General features: G+C 46.6%; 7 protein-coding genes across 7 annotated transcripts; 5 read left to right on the top strand and 2 right to left on the bottom strand. All coding sequences in view use genetic code 12, as the record gives it.

The window, feature by feature from the left end:
- Positions 1-972: 972 nt before the first annotated feature.
- Positions 973-2,631, top strand: MET1 (uroporphyrinogen-III C-methyltransferase; the record flags this gene model as incomplete). The annotated part of the gene is made up of 1 exon (XM_029034106.2): positions 973-2,631. The coding sequence occupies one exon, from the start codon at positions 973-975 to the stop codon at positions 2,629-2,631; it is 1,659 nt and encodes a 552-aa protein (XP_028891669.2).
- A 405-nt stretch (positions 2,632-3,036) lies between these two features.
- On the top strand, positions 3,037-4,164 carry CJI96_0005084 (uncharacterized protein; the record flags this gene model as incomplete). The annotated part of the gene is made up of 1 exon (XM_029034105.2): positions 3,037-4,164. The coding sequence occupies one exon, from the start codon at positions 3,037-3,039 to the stop codon at positions 4,162-4,164; it is 1,128 nt and encodes a 375-aa protein (XP_028891668.1).
- A 3,686-nt stretch (positions 4,165-7,850) lies between these two features.
- Positions 7,851-8,672, bottom strand: BRG1 (GATA-type transcription factor BRG1; the record flags this gene model as incomplete). The annotated part of the gene is made up of 1 exon (XM_029034104.2): positions 7,851-8,672. The coding sequence occupies one exon, from the start codon at positions 8,670-8,672 to the stop codon at positions 7,851-7,853; it is 822 nt and encodes a 273-aa protein (XP_028891667.2).
- A 6,512-nt stretch (positions 8,673-15,184) lies between these two features.
- CJI96_0005082 (uncharacterized protein) lies at positions 15,185-15,447 on the top strand (the record flags this gene model as incomplete). The annotated part of the gene is made up of 2 exons (XM_029034103.1): positions 15,185-15,221; positions 15,269-15,447. 2 exons carry the CDS (start codon positions 15,185-15,187, stop codon positions 15,445-15,447), a joined length of 216 nt encoding a protein of 71 aa, XP_028891666.1.
- A 412-nt stretch (positions 15,448-15,859) lies between these two features.
- CJI96_0005081 (uncharacterized protein) lies at positions 15,860-16,168 on the top strand (the record flags this gene model as incomplete). Its single annotated transcript, XM_029034102.1, has 2 exons — positions 15,860-15,887; positions 15,939-16,168. The coding sequence occupies 2 exons, from the start codon at positions 15,860-15,862 to the stop codon at positions 16,166-16,168; spliced, it is 258 nt and encodes an 85-aa protein (XP_028891665.1).
- A 1,396-nt stretch (positions 16,169-17,564) lies between these two features.
- CUE5 (ubiquitin-binding protein CUE5) lies at positions 17,565-18,656 on the top strand (the record flags this gene model as incomplete). Its single annotated transcript, XM_029034101.2, has 1 exon — positions 17,565-18,656. The coding sequence occupies one exon, from the start codon at positions 17,565-17,567 to the stop codon at positions 18,654-18,656; it is 1,092 nt and encodes a 363-aa protein (XP_028891664.2).
- Positions 18,657-18,846: 190 nt separating this feature from the next.
- CJI96_0005079 (uncharacterized protein) lies at positions 18,847-19,512 on the bottom strand (the record flags this gene model as incomplete). The annotated part of the gene is made up of 1 exon (XM_029034100.2): positions 18,847-19,512. One exon carries the CDS (start codon positions 19,510-19,512, stop codon positions 18,847-18,849), a length of 666 nt encoding a protein of 221 aa, XP_028891663.2.
- Between the last annotated feature and the right edge of the window lie 444 nt (positions 19,513-19,956).

Below are 19,956 nucleotides of genomic sequence, written 5' to 3'. Positions count from 1 at the left end.
TTTGCAGTGATGTGAGAGTGGTAACGGTAGTGATTGCGAATGGAAAAATATGGATTGCACTAGCCTCAATGTGGGTGTTCAAGATGATGGTCTGTGCCAGTGGCACGACGACATTGCGACACGGCATCGCGCGACATTTACCGTTAAGCACTTGTGCTGATACGAGGAGCTAAAGAAATGGAAGGGGTTTACGATACGATGGTAGGGCCCAATAATTGAAGATTGTATTTCATGGTGAGTTTGACTTCGTCCCTTGATTTGGGTATGTGTGGGTGAAAGTTAGGTTGTGCTTGTGGAGTGGACCATTTAGTCCAGCATTTGAGTTGAGAGTTTTTTGCAGCCATTCAAATCGGCGAGGTCGTAGACTTCAATATGCTGATAAAGAGAAACACCAGAATGGAGCGTACTTTTGAAAGATGAGACTTCTTCCTGACGGTCACTCAAACATTTTTTTTTTTTTTTTTTCTTTCCTTTTTTTTGCCAACTAAACGGTCCAATTTCCATGTTCTGGTATGTATATAGTGAGTACGTTGGTCTCCTGGCAATGATAGTGCCCAAGCTGATTCCCGCTTTATTCCGTCACTTTGAATGTCACCATTGATTCGTGGCTTGTGTCGATCTCGGAAAATCACTCATCGACTCGTCTTTGTACTATCAAGAGCCGGTAGAGATATCGAATGAGTGTTGAAACGAATCTTACCGCAAAAGTTTCTCGATACTATGAATTGTGTAGGTAATACAGAAGAATTTTATCCTTCATTCATATTTGCAATTTGCCAAACCTAAAGCGATATTCTTTTATACGATACCAAAGATCCAAGGAACGTTGTGATGTCACATGATTTAAATCATCTGACTGATTGCTTTTCTGCACGTGCTGTTTATCACGTCACGTGCACTAAGCTAATCAGACCGGCTGCAAAGTCCATATATCATCAACGTTTCTCCATTCAAAGCTTCAAAAGCCATAATATGACCCTTTTAGCGTCTTTCCACTGCAAAGACGAACACCACGTGGTCATAGGTGCTCTTGCGCCCGTGGCCCTGCTTCGAGCGAAAGCCATCATCGCCGCTGGCGCTTTCCCCATACTTATTGATAACGCACCCCTCGATGAGCTCTCCAAAACCCTTCAGGGACTTATAGAAGAAGGAAAAGTTGAATATCACAATGAAGAGTACTCAAAAAGACTTCTAACCAGCTTGGGAAGAAGTGAAGTGGACCTGGTCGTGGACAAGGTGTTTGTCACGTTGTACCAGAGTGAGCAGGAGCTCAAGGAGCAGATTTCCGCTGACTGCAAAAGGCTAAGAATCCCAGTTAACGTTTCTGACTCTCCTGAGCTCTGCAGCTTTACTCTTTTGTCGACACACAGCTCTGGAAGTTTCCACTTTGGGGTGACAACCTCAGGAAAAGGATGCAAATTGGCCCTGAGAATCAAGCGAGAACTCGTGGGTGCTCTTCCAGGAAACATTGATCAAATATGTGATAGGGTAGGTGAGTTGAGGCGTCAGATTCAGCAGGAGGACGCCTTGGAAGAGGTGGGCGGCCACGATGACGATGCCATCACCACATCCAACCTTAACTCGCTTGTGAAGGAATTCAACATGACCAAACAGCAGCAGATCACTCAGAGATCCCGCTGGCTTTCTCAAATTGTGGAGTATTACCCTCTTCTGAGACTTGCAGAGATTTCAATCGAGGACTTGAAGGAGCAGTATAGACTTGACAAAGAAGAAGGTTTCAAGAAAAAGCAGAAACTACAACGGAAAGGAACAATTAGTCTTGTTGGGTCCGGTCCCGGATCTGTACTGATGCTTACGCTTGGGGCGTTGCAGGAGATCCATTCCGCAGACTTGATTCTAGCAGACAAGCTTGTACCGCAGCAGGTGCTCGACCTCATCCCCAAGAAGAGCACCAGATTATTTATTGCAAGAAAATTCCCGGGAAACGCAGAGCGTGCACAACAGGAGCTTCTTGAGATTGGCCTTGAAGCGCTTCAAAATGGCGAAAAGGTGGTTCGTTTGAAGCAAGGCGACCCCTATATCTTTGGCAGAGGCGGCGAGGAGTTCAACTTCTTTACAAAACACGGATACCCTCCTCTCGTGTTGCCCGGGATCACATCTGCGCTAGCAGCACCGGTGTTTTCTAACATTCCAGCCACTCACCGTGAAGTGGCCGACCAAGTTTTGATCTGTACTGGCACAGGGAGACGCGGGGCGTTACCCAACTTGCCAGACTTTGTTGAATCCCGAACAACAGTTTTTCTTATGGCATTGCACAGAATTGTGGACCTCATACCGCACTTGATCAGCGAGAAGAACTGGAGACCCAATTTGCCAGTGGCCATTGTCGAACGGGCGTCTTGCCCTGATCAGAGAGTGATCAGAACGACGTTAGAGAAAGCTGCAACAGCCGTGGAGGCGCTTGGGTCGAGGCCACCGGGATTGTTCATTGCTGGAAACGCTTGCAACGTTTTGCAAGAGAAGGGAGACGAAGATTGGGTAGTGGAGGAAGGCCACCAGGAACCAAAGTTGGAAGGTATCTTGCAGCAGTTGGGACATCAAGTCGAACAAGAAAGGGCCCAGTCGGCTAACCTTGAAGCGTGCCCTCAAGTTTCTGTTACCGCCAAGTGAGGGTTCATCCAACTATCTAATGGTTCCTATGATACATAGATTGCATAGACCATGAAAGTGTAATATACAAAAACATTTTAAATAAAAGGTGATAAGTGGAACCATTTACAAGGCTGTATTAGAATGTATGATATCTGGGAGTTGGTGTCTGAGAACTTTTCGCAGCCATTTCTGCCCATAATGAGAGAATCTTTTAACCCAATTGACAGACGACAAGAAAATAAGATAAGGCTTTTTTTCTTCTTGATTGTCATTCTCTTGAATCATCATACTTCTACATCACGCAAGTCGCCTCTACCATCTCTCTCATCCACCTCCAGATACTAGTGCGCGATTACCACTATCATTCAAGCATCAACAACTACTACTCATTCGACAACCAGCTCACTGACTGACCAAACCAAGATGTTGCTTAGTCACTTCACGCGAGCCAGCAGAGTTAAAGCGTTTTGGCCATTGTCCCGCCGCGGGCTCTCCTCGGGATCCGACTTGGCGTTTGTTTTCGATATAGATGGAGTGCTTATGAGAGGAGCCAAACCGATTCCTGAAGCGTCGAAGTCACTAGAACTTCTCAACGAGCACAAAGTGCCTTTCATTTTGTTGACCAACGGAGGGGGAGTTTCAGAGAAGTCCCGCGTGGACTTTCTTTCAAGCCAGCTAAAGGTGCCCTTGTCGCCTTTGCAGATTGTCCAGAGCCATACTCCAATGAGAGTGTGGGCAGAGGGTGGAAATTACCATAGAGTGCTAGTTGTTGGTGGCAATGATGATAAGGCTCGGTATGTGGCACAGGACTATGGGTTTAAGGATGTGGTGGTGCCGATGGATATCGTCAAAGCGGACCCTTCGGTTTCGCCGCATCACAGGTACACGGAGAGGCAATTGGCTGAGATGGCGCGTGATGTGGACTTGAGCAAGCCTTTTGATGCGATCTTGGTATTCAACGACCCCAGAGACATGGGCACAGATTTGCAAATTGTGCTTGATCTCTTGAATTCAAAAAACGGACTTGTGGGCACAAAGAGGCCAGCTACTGAGCGATCTGCGAAACCAGCCGTTCCCATTGCGTTTAGTAATAACGACTTTGTGTGGGCGAACGACTATGTGTTGCCAAGGTTTGGCCAGGGGGCATTTAGAATGGTGGTGGAGCGCCTTTATGCTGAGATGAATGCGTTGCAAGATAGAGACACATTAGAGCTGACAATCTTGGGCAAGCCGTTCCCAGTACAGCACGACTACGCCCACTGGGTGTTGATAGAATGGAACAAGATTATTCACGGCCACAAGAGCCATGGATTCATTCCTGCGTTGCACGCCAAACCAGAGAGTTCTCCCTTCAAGAATATTTACATGGTGGGGGACAACCCAGAGTCCGACATTGCTGGGGCCAACGCGTGTGGCTGGAATTCTATTCTTTTACGAACAGGAGTTTTCAAGGATGAAGATTGGGAGATCACTGTCCACAAGCCCAATGTTGGTTTGTTTGACAACGTTCTAGACTCTGTTAAGTACGTTCTCGAAAACAGGAAACTATAGACTGGCGCTTAGACATATCAAACTTTTATTTTTTGATTTTCTTTGTTTTCTTTTAGAGAGGTTACAGCTAGGGCAAGCTTATCAGAGGCTTCTCAATGGCTACGTCGGATCCTCCAAAAGCCCCTGGCGTGCCTTCTACGACAGGAGAATGGGGCTGCCTGGCCGGTACGAAACTGCGTCGATCGAATTCCGTCAGTCGAGAGCCTTGTGGTGCCCGCCGCCCTTCAAGGCCCAACTTACAATGCACAAGTACGTTGGGGACTATAGACTCCTTCACATTCAACAATAGACCACAGACATGAGTTGCGCGATCTAAACCACATATCCTGCCGCTTCTTATGCTAGTTTCACCTCGAGTACAATGGTGCTTTGTGAGGTAGATCTCTTTCGTCAACTTGAGAGCAGCTCTTTCTTTGACGATGCCGTCACCACTCCACAATGGCAGGGGATATGAGGGATCGGTTGAACGGTTATAGAATTCAGTCACAGAGAGAACCATGTGAGATTTATTGAATAATGAGTCTTACAATAGAGGGGATGCGAAGTGGAATTTGAAGATAGCCATGTACCCCTTTGTGGGACGATCTGTATCTGAGATGTTGTGGGGATAGACACTTGTTGGGTCAGAGTGCATTTCCGATGATTACAACTGACGAGATTTGGATTTGGAATTCTAGAGGGGTCACCGAGGGAGAATCCAAAAATACAAAATGCTGGTGCAGAACTCCATCTAGCAAACATCGATCTGCTCTCAATGCAATGGTGATCCAGCCTGGGCAGCCAGAGGGCGGGACGCAAAGAAATTTCCTGAAGCCCCTTCTGCAAACAGTTTCACGCATCCCAAGGTCACACCACTAGGCCAACAAATACAACGAAAAAAAAAGCGGAGAACAGTGCCTCAAAACCTTCAACGACAAACGTCTGCTTTTTGAATGGTTCTGCACAACTTCAATGTAACGGCTTACGAAGATGCTCCGGTGACGATGACTTGACGCTTTCAGTGTTGAGATGTTCTAGAGGAGACCAAGGACACAAATAGAAACTCGTTTGCAGTGGAAGGAAAGGCATGTGCGGCCAGGGACGCACCTCAAAGGCGGGAGGTGTGCAAATATTATTTTGTCGCTGGGCTTCCAGAATAACACCGTACAGTCTCGTGCTGCAAGATGGGCAAATGGACAAGACCGGGAATTTGCGCCAATACGAACCGCCCCTCCTTGTGTCTCACAAATGGCCCTAGCGTGCCCTGGCCGCTCGGATAATCCATCGGCTATTGGCGCACGCATCCCTGTTAATCGTGAGATATAACCGTCGAGCGAGAAAGCAAGGCATTCTATCCTGGTTATGGCGCACGCCCAGCGATCTCAACTTGTTCGTGGCATTACGAAGCTATCGACGAAATTGCAGCGAGAAAAAGGAGCTTGAAGAGACCTCTGAGAGACTTTGAACAGAACTTAGAGACTCATGAAGAAACTTCAAAGAGACCTCGGCAGCCACCTTGTAAGCGAGGCAACATCAAAAGTTTAGGCTTGATTGCCTTCTTCGGCTCAAACTCTCGCCTCGGTTGCTTTGACATGACACCTTGTTTGAACAGACGCCGTGCGCCAAAAACACACCGGTTTTGAGGCGACAGGACGAGATATTTTAGCGAGACATTCCACGTACTACCTGAACGCAACTTTGCACACACAGAGCTACCGCGTGTCACATCTGACGCTGGCGAGATTATCTGTCCACGCATGTGATAGTGTTTAGCCGGGGCCTCTTTCCAGATGGAGGTTTTGCTCATGACTCAGGCGACTCATGATGATGTAAGAAGTGATGAAGTGAATCTTCGAGGGAGATGGTGCTAGGGGCCACCTGCATGAGGACCATCGATAGGTACAAGCCCGATTACCCAACTTTAATTTCTCCAATCGCTTGCCCTTTATTATCAACGGTTCTGGGCTGATCTTCCCCAACAGTGTAATACTACCACTTATGATCCTTTCCTTGGGGAAGATCGCCAGGGTGCGCAGATGAAAGCCACGCATAGCGCAATTTCTGTCAGCACTGTTTAGCCATGGGTGCGTTGAAGACTCTCAGTTTTATTTTTTATTTTTATTTTTTTTTATTCTCAATTTATTACCTTTGCGTATTATGGACTCCTGCCCGGCTTGATCTCCACTCCATCGACGCCTTGCATTGTGCATGCGTCAACAACCCTCAAATCGTCCACTCAATGCCGCTGATCCCTGCATCACTGATTACATGACGCGCTCTCTTGCATGTGGCGTGCCAGGGCTACCAACAGCAATGAAAAGGCCCTGGCCAAATTGTTTCTGTTGAGGCGTGTGTTTACGATGAGTGGCGGTATGGAAGTTAATTGCACTGCTGTCTCCAATTGGTGGAGCCGTTATTTGTTCGACTTTTCTTCAGTTTACGTCACCTTTTGCTCTATCTAGATCGCGGCTTCACGGCTGGCTAAAATTGCGCTTTTTCCTTCCTACCACCTGCAAGGCGGCAAGCTCGATCGCGAGCTGCAAACACTGTCGGTTTTACTTCGGTCTTCCGGGCAGACAACTTCCATGTTAAGAAACTATGAACAAGAAACAACTCAAAGTAATGGGCCCAAAATTTTTATGGGGATTTTTGTCCTGCGTCGAGCCCCAATCAAATTGCCATCAAACGTCCTTTGTGAAACCTTTTGGCAATGCTTTTTGTTCCTCAACTACTCCGTCTTAGCCGTTGATGCACCATAATCCCGGGGAATGCTCTATCACTACATTACCACATTATCATGACTAAGAAGCTGGAGCTAACCATTGCTTGACTCTTTATGAACGGCTTAGGTGCGAAATTTTGACTGAGGTTTGAAGCCCAACGAGATGCACATGGGCATTTGTTGCCACTGGTGTTTCTTTTTCTGTCTTGTTTTTGCTCAAATCCAGTTTCTGTGTCGATTTTTTCTTTTGCCCCTTTTCCCCCCCATTGGAGTTGTCTGTTTCGCTATCAATTTCCGTTGAAGTGGTGCTACTTTTGTTTTAGCCTCTGGTACTTGATTGGTCCCAAGCTCTACTTTGTCGCTCATGCGTGAAGCATCACCATAACGTCCACCAGCGGTTTTGCTTGGAGATATTGTGCATGGGGAAGGTTTAAGCTTAAGTATGGCTACATCTGGGCGTCTCCATGAATCCGGGCGGGTAGGTATGTGAGGGGTTAATTCATTTTACTTCGTAAATCTATAAAAAATTACCCAGAGGCTAATTGCTTAGGGAAGCGAATTTAGAAAACACCAAGGTTGGATGCGTAGGAGCCAAGGACAAGGAGTAGCCCGAGGACCGCTGTAGAATTGAATATAGTGATGGTGCAATACAGAGTATTGTAGGATTAGTACGACGAGGTAGTGTGGATCGAGATAAACGCAGCCAGCGACGAAATTGCCAAAAGAGCTGTTGGTAAATTTATGGAAGTTCTCACAAGTCGTAGCTCTAAAGAACTTATTATTGCTTCACGTCATGATACCCATTGAACTTTTGGCGACTTTGGCGACCTCATTGGAGAGCCCCAGAACTCAAAGCGGCATGAACAGTTGTATTATATATCCTAATTGCTCGACCAGCAGTTACAATGGACACATCTTTTTTAATCAGCCACTCTATTGCTCAATTTCGTCGAATAGTGTCAGTTTCGAGCTTAAGGGATCTGCGTCACCTAAATTGATAAACAGGCGACCCAGAAGAGCTCGCAGGCGTCGAGCCCGAAGAGTAGCCTCTCGCAGGAGGAAGCGGAGGAATTTCCACCACCTGAGCCTGCTTCATTCTCTTTTTCAGCTCGTCCATCGCCTGCTTCTTCACACTGATCCTTCTCCCATTCTTCCCCTTGCACACCTTATTATTGAGCACCTCCTCAGCGGCCCACGCAGCGCCTTTCCTTCTCACCAACTTGGCGTGAAACAAACCACACGCATTACATAGCGTTCGCAACCCATTGGGCCCTCTTCTCCACTCGGGCGTCTCTGTGGTACCACACCGGTGGCACTTGTTCATGGGCTTGTTGATCACCTCAGGCACTCTATAGTCAGCAGCCGTAGCTGGTTTCGGAGCTGGTGTGGGAGCTGGAGGAGAATTGTCCACCGAAGGCAGCGGGTAGTAAACGGGCACATAGAAGTGCTGCTGCTGCTGCTGCTGCTGCTGCTGTTGATGATGGGGTAGGAGATGCTGGTGGTGCTGGAAAATTGGAGAGGGCACTGGCGGCTGGCCGTACGAGTAGTGTGACAGCAGAGGCGGCAATGGGCGGGGAGGTAGATGCTGGGGGTGTAATGGGAGAGGAGGAGGTATGTGGTGGAGATCGAAGTTTCTGAAGGAGGATGCCGCTGAGGACGAGATTGTGGAAGGTTGATGGAAAATCAGAGGCAGCAAGCTGGAAGGGGTCAGGGAGAGCGACGAGGGGAGCGGGTCATGGGCAAGAGCAGAATGGCTCGTTAGTTCCAGGATGGAGGGTAACTTGACTTTGGCGGTGGCAGCAGGCATTGGGGGGTTGAGGATGCAATTGCAGAGAATTGGACGGGAATATGTGGGAGGAATATAATTGAAAAGCGAGTATGGGAATGAAAAAGCCTAGGTGGCTGCAAAATCAGGGGAGGAGCTTCTTATATATGGAGGACGAGGGAAGAAACGAGATTAGCCGAGATAATACCCATGAATGTGAAGAGTTTGTCGCTGCACAGAAATATAAGCAGATTGCATGCGAGAAGGGGCTCTACGTTCTGCACCCGGGCAGTGGATAAGTCGGTGGAATGCGCCTTCACGCATGCATGGAAGTGGCAGAAGAGACAGATGCATTGCATGGCGGCGCAGCGCGTTGAAAGCGTGTGGCACCCGCCAATATTGTGTATTCCCACTGGTTTTATTGATTGGGCCATGTATGTTGCTGCGGCGTCGTTTCCTCCACGACGCCCGGGCTATACGCAGGAATATATACCCCAGCAGCCCTAAATACCCTACCTCGTCTACTGGTGGTTAGGAAACTTAACGGCTGACACATCCGGAGAGCCCAGGCGACACCAGGCGAGCCCAAAATGGCCCCCAGGGCGTGTGGGGGTCCGGGCACTTGGGGGACAAATGCATCGGATTTGCGCTCTGTTATCCTCATCTTCCCCTCTCCTCCTTCGTCTACAATTCAATGGATGCAAATCCTGATTGACAATCCCCAGAAATCCTAGAAGCCCCCAATTAGCAGAATATGTGAGCAGCAAGGTGAAGGTCTATTGGGCCACGTCCAGTTGGTGAGGGCAGGGCTTCAAAGATTTGTCCGCGGGAGATCTTTACTATACGTTGGATTTGTTTCTCCATTTTTGTTTCTATTTTTGTCCGTGTCACTTGTTTCCGTTCCAGCACTTCGGCTATGTAGCATGGTGCTTCTGGAAACTTATCTTCTTGTTTGTAACTCTTTGCTGTAACACGTTGATTCCGACCGCCCTCAAGGGCGCCCTGATTGTACACTTAGTATTTGCTAGGCTGCATGCAATTGATGTGCCACTTCTCCAAATGGCATGAGGTTTTGAGAGTCATGGGGAGGTCACAGTGACGAGATTTGTGATAATCGTTGTCGAAGATATCATGTAGGAGAACCGCCCCAGTGCCAAAATAAAGGCTGACTGAGAGTTGCAATTGGATGCTTTGAGCTGGACCGTTCACTCAGAGTCGAGGCTTTCCTGAATTGGAAAATTGTCTTCCGTAGTACATAGATTATTGTTGGCGATAAGCTCACGTATCGTGGTCGCTCAGGTGTGATAATTTTAGGGCAGGGGGGCTTCGTAAAGAAATTGCTGGTCTCGGTATTTTTCACAGAGACAGGCTACTGCTTCCAGGAAATATTACCTATTTTTGTAAACCCTCACCGGTGGTTAAGGGAAATGCTCCTTTCTTTCCTCCCTACAATAATAAGATCTACAATCAATTGTTAGCCTCCAAAGAATGTCCCTCGGCTGCAACTTACTCGAGTGCAAGAGATAATCGCCACTCATGCATCTGATTGTGTTAGCTTTGTTCTCATACCAAGCCCTTCTTTTAAAACGTGGCGCTGCTGTTCCTTTGGGCTATTTAGTGACGATCTTCGCAACGATGTACGGAGATCGTTTCCCTACGCCAAGAAAGACCAGTGGTCTCGTAATCTTCGAAAATCACGAGGAAAGGAAAAATTAATATCGATCGAGAAAAGAACAATCATTTGGTGGAGAAGTGAATGTAGTCGGCATGCGTGGTTGCGTTGAGAATCATCCGATTTCTCGAAGCCTTCCATGGGGCACAAGCAGGAAAAGTCCCACGGTGGTACAGTCCGGCAAAATAAATATTGGCAGCTACTAAAAAGCAAATACTACTACCATTTTCATTCACGTTCTTCCCCTTTTATATATTTCTTTTTTCTTAGTTTCTTTCATTTTATTTCTATTCCTCGACGCTAACAAAGGCATGCTCCTTAAACGCGAAATAGTGAAATTCTTATCAGGTCAGCCCGAGAGGAGTTATAGATTTAACTAATTTAATAACTACAGTTTGGTAATGTGTTAATAGTACTCCTTCAGATAACTGCAAGGCGTACGAAACAGTTCCTAAACTTCTTGATTAAAAGGAGGTGGTATGATCATAGAAGAGCTTCTGCATTCTCACAAACAATGTTGTCTTGCCAGTCCAAGTGATTTCCTTTGTTTAAATGGTGACAATACTGGTTCACGGCCATATTCTCATTTTGATGTAAAACGGAACGTCTTGGCGAGGCCTTGTACTATTGCGCATGTATTGTTAACGGGATCTAAACCGAGTTACTCTTGGCAGCTTAAGATGCAAATAATCGACTTAAAGCTAATGTTTCATCCATTTAGATGAGAAAAATTTAAAGAGGCAGCATTGTCTGAGCTATCAAAGCGACCTTAATTCCGTTTGCCCCGCCCTAGACGAACTCCTGGAGACCATCCTGCGAACCTTTACATTCCAGGAGGTTCTAGTCTTTAGCAAAATACACTAATCGGCGCAAACAGCGATTGCCGATTTTCATCAGCTTGCATCAGATCAACCACATTTGTTGGGGGGACCTCAAAACTTGTGTCACGAATAGCCCGTCCTGCAAACGTATCTTGACACCCCACAGCAGATGTTCACCTCAAACCGCCACAAGACTGGTTACCCTTCCACTTACGAAGCGCCTCGATGCATGTTCGCTCTCGCACGAGTGATCGAGGGCGCTCTAGCTGAGCTTACTTGGTGGAGATATACATCCATCGCATAACCCTATTGTTCTACCTCACTGTGAGAGCACAGCATCCGCAAACATGGGCTACATAAAATGAGGACCCTTGGTGTGCGAATAAGAGTGACGGGAAATATCGGCCACGCGAGTGATTGAGCACAAAGATGCTTGCCGATGGTTCCCAAAAATTTGCGCTTTTGCGCAACGTTGAGGACCCTCTGTTATCAGAGCATCAATGGGTACAATCCTTCTCTCGTTTCCACGATTAGCACAGCGCCTGCCTATATGATTAGATTGATGTCCTTGAGATCTAACGGCAAAAAAGTTCAAGTCGACCGTGGCGACTATTGTTTGTGTGCAGATGATCTGAGGATCTGTATTCTGGCCAGGGCTGATAGTACCGGGGTTATTGGTGTTGACAGTTAGCGCCGTACATGGCTTTCGAAGTTCTTAGTAAATATTACCAAAGTAATTTGTGGTGATGAAAGGCTCTGGTGGATTTGATGATGAGTAGGGATCTGTCACATGGGATCAGCGAAGAACGTCGATCGCGATGCTTGATTCATGTGTGTTGAAATTTCAACGGTCTTCCTCACCGAGATCCTTTTTCGACTCAATGACCCCAGAAGCTCAATAAAGTTGGCAACCCAATTTGCAAAAGCGGCCAGAATAGATGGAGCCGTTCTGAGGCACATCTCCATCAAAACGCCATGCGCATGCCTCTTTATCCGTCATCACCACCAAAAACCTGCTCACATGCATAGAACTCTCTCTGCGTCGACAGCGCCTGCATGAACCTCCTGTTAACGAGAGTGCCTGTGCTGTGCAAATTAGGCGAGCCTGCATAAGCGCTGTCGGAACACTCAAAAGGGTAGGAGCCCTTGCCATGGGCCTTGAAGGACTGGTTAGAAGTGGCCTCCAGAATTCGGGCAGAATATCGAAAGAGAATGACTTACGAAACATTCCACGTATTTTCCGTTAATTATTTTTTCAAAAAGTGTGCCCGGGGCGGCCCGTAAAAAGTCATTGGAAACCCTTCAATTTGTGGCCCACCTTCAAGGTACGCTGAGCGGCTAAACGTAGCGCCCAATTGAATCTGTTCGTGCATTTCAATCATCAACGGCCCAGCCAGAAGACTTGAGAACGGTTAAAATCGGTGATGATTCACTATTCATGGGTAAATCCAGCTTAATTATCTGGCCAGAGACATTTGAGATTCCTGTGATGGGAAACATATCACCAGTTATTCCTTTACTGCCACAGTTTCCGGAAGCCCGGAAGGCTTCTCTTCTACCGCCATGCTTAGTGTAGTGCTACCTTATTAGGCAGATTGGTCGCCTAAGCATTGGCAAAGCACGATCGATCAAAAAGTAGCTGGGGGAGCAGATCACAAAAACGGTGGCATTGCAATTCACAAGCTCACCAAAGGTTGTTTTGTGGAACACCTCGTTTGCCGGTGTTGGGTTGGGGAAGCACGATATGCATATTTCCCTGACGCATGTTCGCTCAAGGCGATTAGTGAAAGGGCCACTTAGAGGCAGAGTCTTTGGGTTCTAAGCCTGGCATTTGTGGCATATCATCAGGGCTTCGTGAAGTGTGCAAAGGGCAGCGAATGGATGAACTGAATCAGCCTTCTTCGCCAAAGATCACCTCGGTCAATTCAACAGCTTTCTCCTAGTGCCGTGTCAAATAAATCCCTCGGAACTGAAGCGGCTCACAGCTCCCAAAGGCGATAGGACAGATAACGCATGCATATTTTGAGACACCGACTGTCCTTGTCAATAGAAGCTCTGAGCCCAGATGGCCATGTACATTTTGCTCTGATCGATGCAAGATGCCAAATTTCGATAATATACTCCACTACTAGCCTAAATCCTTTCAAATCGTGAACCTGATCGGATTTATCTCAGTCCAACCTCAGAGAACCTTGGCCGAACCTTCGCTGCGTGCCATTCTGCGACGAATGTGCGCCTTGATCAAAGCCCTGAAGTTTATGACCGGCCAGACGTTTCGGCATGTTGATTGACTAAAATAAGGTGACGACACCAACACCGCTAGCGCCAAAACCGCTAACGCCATACGGCGGCTATACAGCCGCGCAGATCCAAGGCGGGCGGTTGGGGTAATTCAGACACTTCAGAACAGATTTTTTTTACGATGGGAAGCAATCGAGACCGTTGCGAGACTTTCTTGCCTTTCTACTTGCTTTGGTCTCGCTAGTTGCAATTGCGTATGAGAGCATATTCGCTTGTAGATCCTAGCCATCTTGCTTTGCGGCAAATGGCTTCAAGGCTGCAGCAGTTGATCTGCCCTTTGCATAATTCCATTACCCATACCGAAGAATCTTGCAAGACGGCCAATGGATCGGGGCTTGGAAATTGGGGAACGTGTATTGAGGCCAATATCTGCAACGGTCACCATCATTGCAGCTCTGTATAAGTGCCCCACACATCTCTGGCCAAAATAAGCTCTTACGGTTTTTGTGGTTGTTTGGAAATTGAAGACTGTAAGGTATTTTGCTTAGTTTATGGCCGAATGGGGTTGCGAAGGGTTTTCACGGCAGCCGTGGACATGCAAGTGAGAGGTGCTACTATTCACGTATCTGCCCTCACCGAATTTCATCCCATGGTAAGCATCGGTACATTGAAGACAACGTGCGGATGAGCTACTAATTGTGGATGAAGAGTTTATACTAGCAAGAGCGACATCATCTACGCAGCCGACGGAAATTTGCAGACTTTGGGCTTAAAATTGGGCTTACAGTCTCTGCAGCGTAATGGACTAGTTTCTAGTACAGCAATTCCCAGAAGTAGAAAGCTGAAAAAAACAACAAGGAAGCCAAGAAAGGGGAGATATCCAAAAATGGCCGGGCGTGGAAATTGAACAGTCTAGAGTACGGTTTTGGTGTTCCCCTGTCATCTTGAAAGGGATGCCCATTCAATCGGTTCCATCGTACCATGTGGGAAAAAGATTGAGTGATGCTATTTTTTCTTGTGGATAGTCATAAATGCAACTAAAACGCCCATTTATCAATATAGATTGAGGGCTCCTCAATAATGTTGAAAATTTCTATTGGCGTCCTAAACGATTCTACGGAATATAGATTGCAAAAGGCGGTAATAAATGCTCAACTCACATCGGGAACCGAATTTTTTAATCTAAAGACTGCTGCATCAGCTGAAGCTGGTTCTGTTATTCTTCAAGGTGGTTCTCGCTTTTTCATTTCCGGTCATCGGGCCTTCACTTTCGGATACGCCTTTGTTGCATTTGAGCAGGATAGTCGATGCATTTTTTTGGAATTCTAAGATAATGAAGATCTTTTTGATTAGAAATAATAAAGCGAGAAGCATTTTAGACGGTAAATCATGAGACCATCGTTTCAGACAATTATCCATGCCATCCTTGCAACCTATCACTACATACGTTGAACTATTCACGAGCATGTTTTTGCAGCAAATTCATGATGCCGAAATGCAAACTTTGCAACAAGGATACTAGGAAAGTGCCAAATATCGAGAGAGATAAACTTATCTAGCAGACCAGGGTGGTCAATTCTTAGGCTGAGCACTGAGTCGCACCACGAGGCCAAAATATCGAGCTACAGCCACACGACCTTTTCGGAAATAGCTAACACTTCTTTATAAAATATTCAAATTTTGTCTGACTTTCGTCTCCCCCATGGCTACACAAATTCTGTCCTGCACATAGTTCGATTCACCAATAATCACCTAGGCATCAAGTTGTGCGCTTGATAGAGACCATAGAAAACTAACTTGTACAACACAATACTACTAAAATGGGTGCTGCTCCAGCTTACGAGTTCCCACCAATCCGTATGTACCGATGTCATCCATATGTGTACTTCATATACTAATATCAGCATCCCAGAAGGAGTTGGACGAGTACGATGTTCCTTTCTTGAACAGGGATAAGTGTGCTGCCAAATGGATAGAATATAACAAGTGTCTCAATAAGGGCACTTCATTCTGCTCTGCCACCAAAGACGCATTCTATGAGTGCCAGTACGTGGCGTTGAAGCAGAGGCTTGAAAAGCATTAGATAGCATAAATAAATTCGGACTTACAGAAGGCCAGAAGCAAAGAGAGGAGGGAGGTTTGACACGAGATTGACCAGGACGTGAAAACAGACAATACAAGCTAAATTTTTGAAAGATTATGTCATACTTGGTGGATCTGATGGGACGAACGCTCAGCGAAGGTTTCATGGAAAGCTGATCTTATCGCTCGCAATGAACACATAAATTCCAAACAACATGAAAGTTAGCATCACGGCCCGCGGTCTGTCTCATCAAGCTCTTTCCTCACGCTCAATTTGTAGACTCTGTAATGATTTCTGTTCCTTGACTGCTAAAGACGACCTGCACATAGTACCCGGCACCTCACCTCCATCAACATTTTCAAACACCCTAATTCCCATTGGACGAGAACAACCAACTGCTATTCTTCACACAATGGCCCTCACACAATTCCCTCCTCTCCGTATGTATTGCTAACTGCATGTCGCTTCATGACTTTTAATACTAACTCCAGTTTCCGAGGACGATTTACAGAAATATAAAGTTCCCTTGAAGTGGAGAGATAGATGTGCCGCCTACTTTGCCCTTTACCAGACGTGTCTCTTCAGGCAAAGTGCCAACGGGTCGGTGGACTGCCATCACGACAAGCACGTGTGGGAGGAGTGTGAAATCATGGACTTGAACAGAAGAAAAGCCGAGTTGAAGGATGTGAAAGAGAAGTTAAAGGCCGAAAACGACTTGTGAGGGTAAAAGCTTGCAGAAAGGGGAATAGAAGAAGAGAATCATCGACCATTTGGCATTAGAGTCATTGGTTTCATTCGAATGCCAACGGCACCATCTATGTAACATTTGCATCACGACTGTACCATCAACAGACAGTTATACGAAGAGTTGAAAGTGTAGACGAAGATAAATTAGAGCCAAACCATAGCCTCTAATAAATAAGTAAATTTCAAGAAATCCCATTCGACCTATGCAATATACTGTAACCCACTGGTGGCTGTTAATTCAGTAGAAGAACCGAAACGACAGATGAAACATGAACGGTCAACTCATCTTACTAAAGCATCTTAGGATACAGTGCACTCAAGAGTTATCTTGCAAATTCTGAGAGGATCAAAAAATTGAACCAATTAGTCCATTTGACCATATAGAGTAAGAGATTTCGGACACTGGCACCTTGTGGCGGCTAGAAGCAGACACAACACGATGCCGGTGTTCTTTGGTTATGCCTCCGCTGTCCACACTATAGTATCAATGGAGGAAAATGATACCAAGCTCTAGCATATTTCGGAGAATAAAAAAATACTATCAATGAGGAATTTTGTAGATGCGATGCTTCAGCACATTTATACTACGGGCCTGAGGTCACGTGGGTAAGATGGAAGAAGTTGCAAACAGGGCTCTGAAAGCACTCAAAGCTTTGATGAATCTGTGGATTTGATAAGTTTTTTTGACAAGACTACCCAAGCTGCTGACATCACGGAGGGAGACGTATGCCATAAAGCTTGTTTGTATTCACAGTTCTCCCTTCTTTATGATCAGAAGAGACACAATATGTAAAATAGCACAAATGGAACAAAAATTGAGAAAGAAAAGTACAAGTCAATTTTTTCTGGTTACATTGTTGATTATTGGACTGCCCTTAGATACTCACACTTTTCATACGTCTATCTGCTATGGCTGTGCCTCCTAGTTTGATAGGCTCATTTTCGCAGCCATTCAAGAAATCTCTCAAGGAGACAGTTGATAGATTAAAGGCCACGATACAGATTCCTTTTTTTGGAAGTCACCTAGTAGGACCAGACATCACGATTCCTGTGAAAATAATGTTACAACAGTCCTACAAAGGAGTATTGTGACTATGGCTGCGAAATTGGACCAGCTCCAGTCTATCCACATTCAGTTGCAGTGAACATCACACATATTCATACACTCAAAGTTGACAAGCAGTAAAGCATTTAATCGCTCACACACAAGCGAAATATCGAAATTTATAGTATCTTCTTCAATTGTCTTTATGCCACACCATGTACCCTTCTTTTGGTCTTCACACGACACACTCACCCCCCGCAATAATCTATAAGTTACACGATACCTTAAACCTAGTATCACTTACAGCTTAAACCCGCCGATTGAAATGGCCAAAGAGAAATTGCTGGTTGCCCCAACTACTCCAATTGACCTCGACGAGGTCGACGATTCAGCGAAAGACGCGAAAGCTGAGACGTCGGACAAGAAACCGGAGACTGATAAGGAGTCCGAGCTGAAGGAAGAGGACAAAGACGATAAGAATGAAGAGAAAGAAGACAAAAAAGAGGACACCAAAGACAAGAATGAAGACAAGGAAGACAAGGAAGATAAATCATCTGGAAAGGATTCGTCGAAGAAGGCTGATGAAGAGTCAGACGCTCCTCCTCCTCCAGCACGTCCTCTTTCGCCTTTATCCCAGGTGAAGAAAGACTTGAAGGATGCGTTCCCACAGATCGAAGATAAGTACATCCAGGCGATTTTGATTGCATCGCAAGGGCAACCTGACCCTGCCTTCAATGCTTTACTCTACTTGCTGGACCCAACGTATACTCCTGATATCGCCATCCCTGCGCCTCCGCCAGTGCCTCCCAAACAACAGGATTTGACTGACGACGAGCTTTTAGCAAGACAATTACAGAAGGAATTTGAGAGAGAAGAGAGAAGACGCCGTTCCCAGCACCGTAAGAAGAGCGCTCCTCCTCCTGGAGAAGAGTCTCCTGATGAGATTGAGCAGTTGAAGGAGACTTTTACCCAGGGATTCGAGGAAGCCAAATCCACCATTAATGGCTGGGTGCTGGGGCTCTCGAGGAAGTTTTCTCAGGACCCTAATGAGAATCAAAACCGTAGCGGCCAGAACCGGGGCCAGAACCGGGGCCAGAACCGTACACAGAGCCCTAAGCTTTTCGGTGCCTTGGGTGGTTCTTCTTTCAACCAGAACCAGCGTGCTAAGCGCTTTGACGAGGACCCAGAGATATTGTCACTGGACTTCCACGACCATGTAAACCTTCATCTGGAGAAGGCGCCCCTGTTGCCTAAACGTGAACGCCCGAAAGAAGAGGAGCAACATAAATGGCAACCGCTCAATTCCGATGTGCCCGTGACCCTGGATGCGTTTTTGGTTACGGATCTGGAGGACGAGGAGCCTTCTAACACAGCCACAGGCGCTGCTGCTGCAAGTACTACTGATAGTAAGAAATAAAGGCTATATTAATGAAGAATGTCACGACATCTTGATGTGCTACAACAGCAAATAGGGAAGCTATTTATAAAGGCCAAGACGTGAGTGAAGGAGACACGCCGAAATCACGTAGATCCAACACGCTGGGTCTATAAAGATGTGGTAGTAGTATACACAGGACATAAAAATGGTGGTAAGGGATGACGGATGCCTAATTTGGAAACATCTTCAACCCTTTGAACACCTTTTCGTAATCGTTCGTACAGTCGTGAGATATAGAGGCGTTTTGCAACCCCTTGTGGTATTTGCCCCAGTTGATGTGGGGTGCTGACACGATGCGATGCTGTTGAGGCAAGCTGGAGAAGGAGGAGTTGTGCAGCTTGTCGTTGCAGATGAGACGGACGTAAAAGTCGACCAAGGCCAGCTTGGACTCGACCTTGGCAGCCTTCCGGAGGGAGAGGAGCTCGGCCAAGTCGTCTTCAATCTTCTCTTTCGTCATGTGTAGCATATCTGCCGTGGCGCCCAAGGCAACGTAGTCTGGGTTTCTGTCTAGCTGCTGTTCGGAGGACTCCGAGCGGTGCTGGTTGTACTCTGTGTCAGAAACAAAGTCGTCTTCCTTGGGCGTCAAAAGAGGCAGGTTCTCATAGTGCTCGTTCTTGGAGAGCTCAAACGACACGGACTTCGACCTCTGTTTCAGAGGAGGCAGGGACGAAGACGAAGGCGACGACGGAGATGGCAGTCTCTCTTGGAGTGGCTGTGGCTGCATTTGCAGTTGGTGGAAGTACTCCTTGCCCTGTTTCGCCTTCTTGTGTCTGTTGGTGATATCCTCCAACTCCAACTTTCTCTTGGGGTACATTTCTTGAAGACTGGCGGCCATGGCAAAGGGAAAGTGAAAACAGTGGCGGCAGAGGCCAAGTTCAATTAAGTCTAGTCAAGGTGGCAGGCAGCAGGTGGCAAAAGGGAAAAGGCCGGACAGGGAAAGAAAACGGAGCAGGCAACACGATAATACAAATGCAATAGGGGCCAAGTTTTCTATTGCAAAGATTATTTATGAGCTATTTGCTTTTGTATTATCAAGCCAGGAAGATAGCTGACACGTGTGGAAACGTTGGGAAGACCAGGAGGGAGGTGGAAAAAATAAGGCTGAGGAAGGTAGCAAGGAGGGAAATGTATACGCCCAGGGCAGGAAAAAAAAAGTGCGCTCAGGAGGCAAGGATTTGGTGGGGGGACGGGCACCGTGGTGTTAAGGTTTTTTTGACTAAGGGCAGAAATGTTTGAGAAAATGGGCTTTCTGAAGCCAATGAAGAGCTTTTCAATCGAA

The sequence above is a fragment of the Candidozyma auris genome, chromosome 6 (assembly GCF_003013715.1).
Source record: "Candidozyma auris chromosome 6, complete sequence".
Taxonomy (NCBI): domain Eukaryota; kingdom Fungi; phylum Ascomycota; class Pichiomycetes; order Serinales; family Metschnikowiaceae; genus Candidozyma; species Candidozyma auris.
The sequence above is the reverse complement of the archived record's forward strand: the minus strand, read 5'-3'. Positions and strand labels throughout refer to the sequence as shown.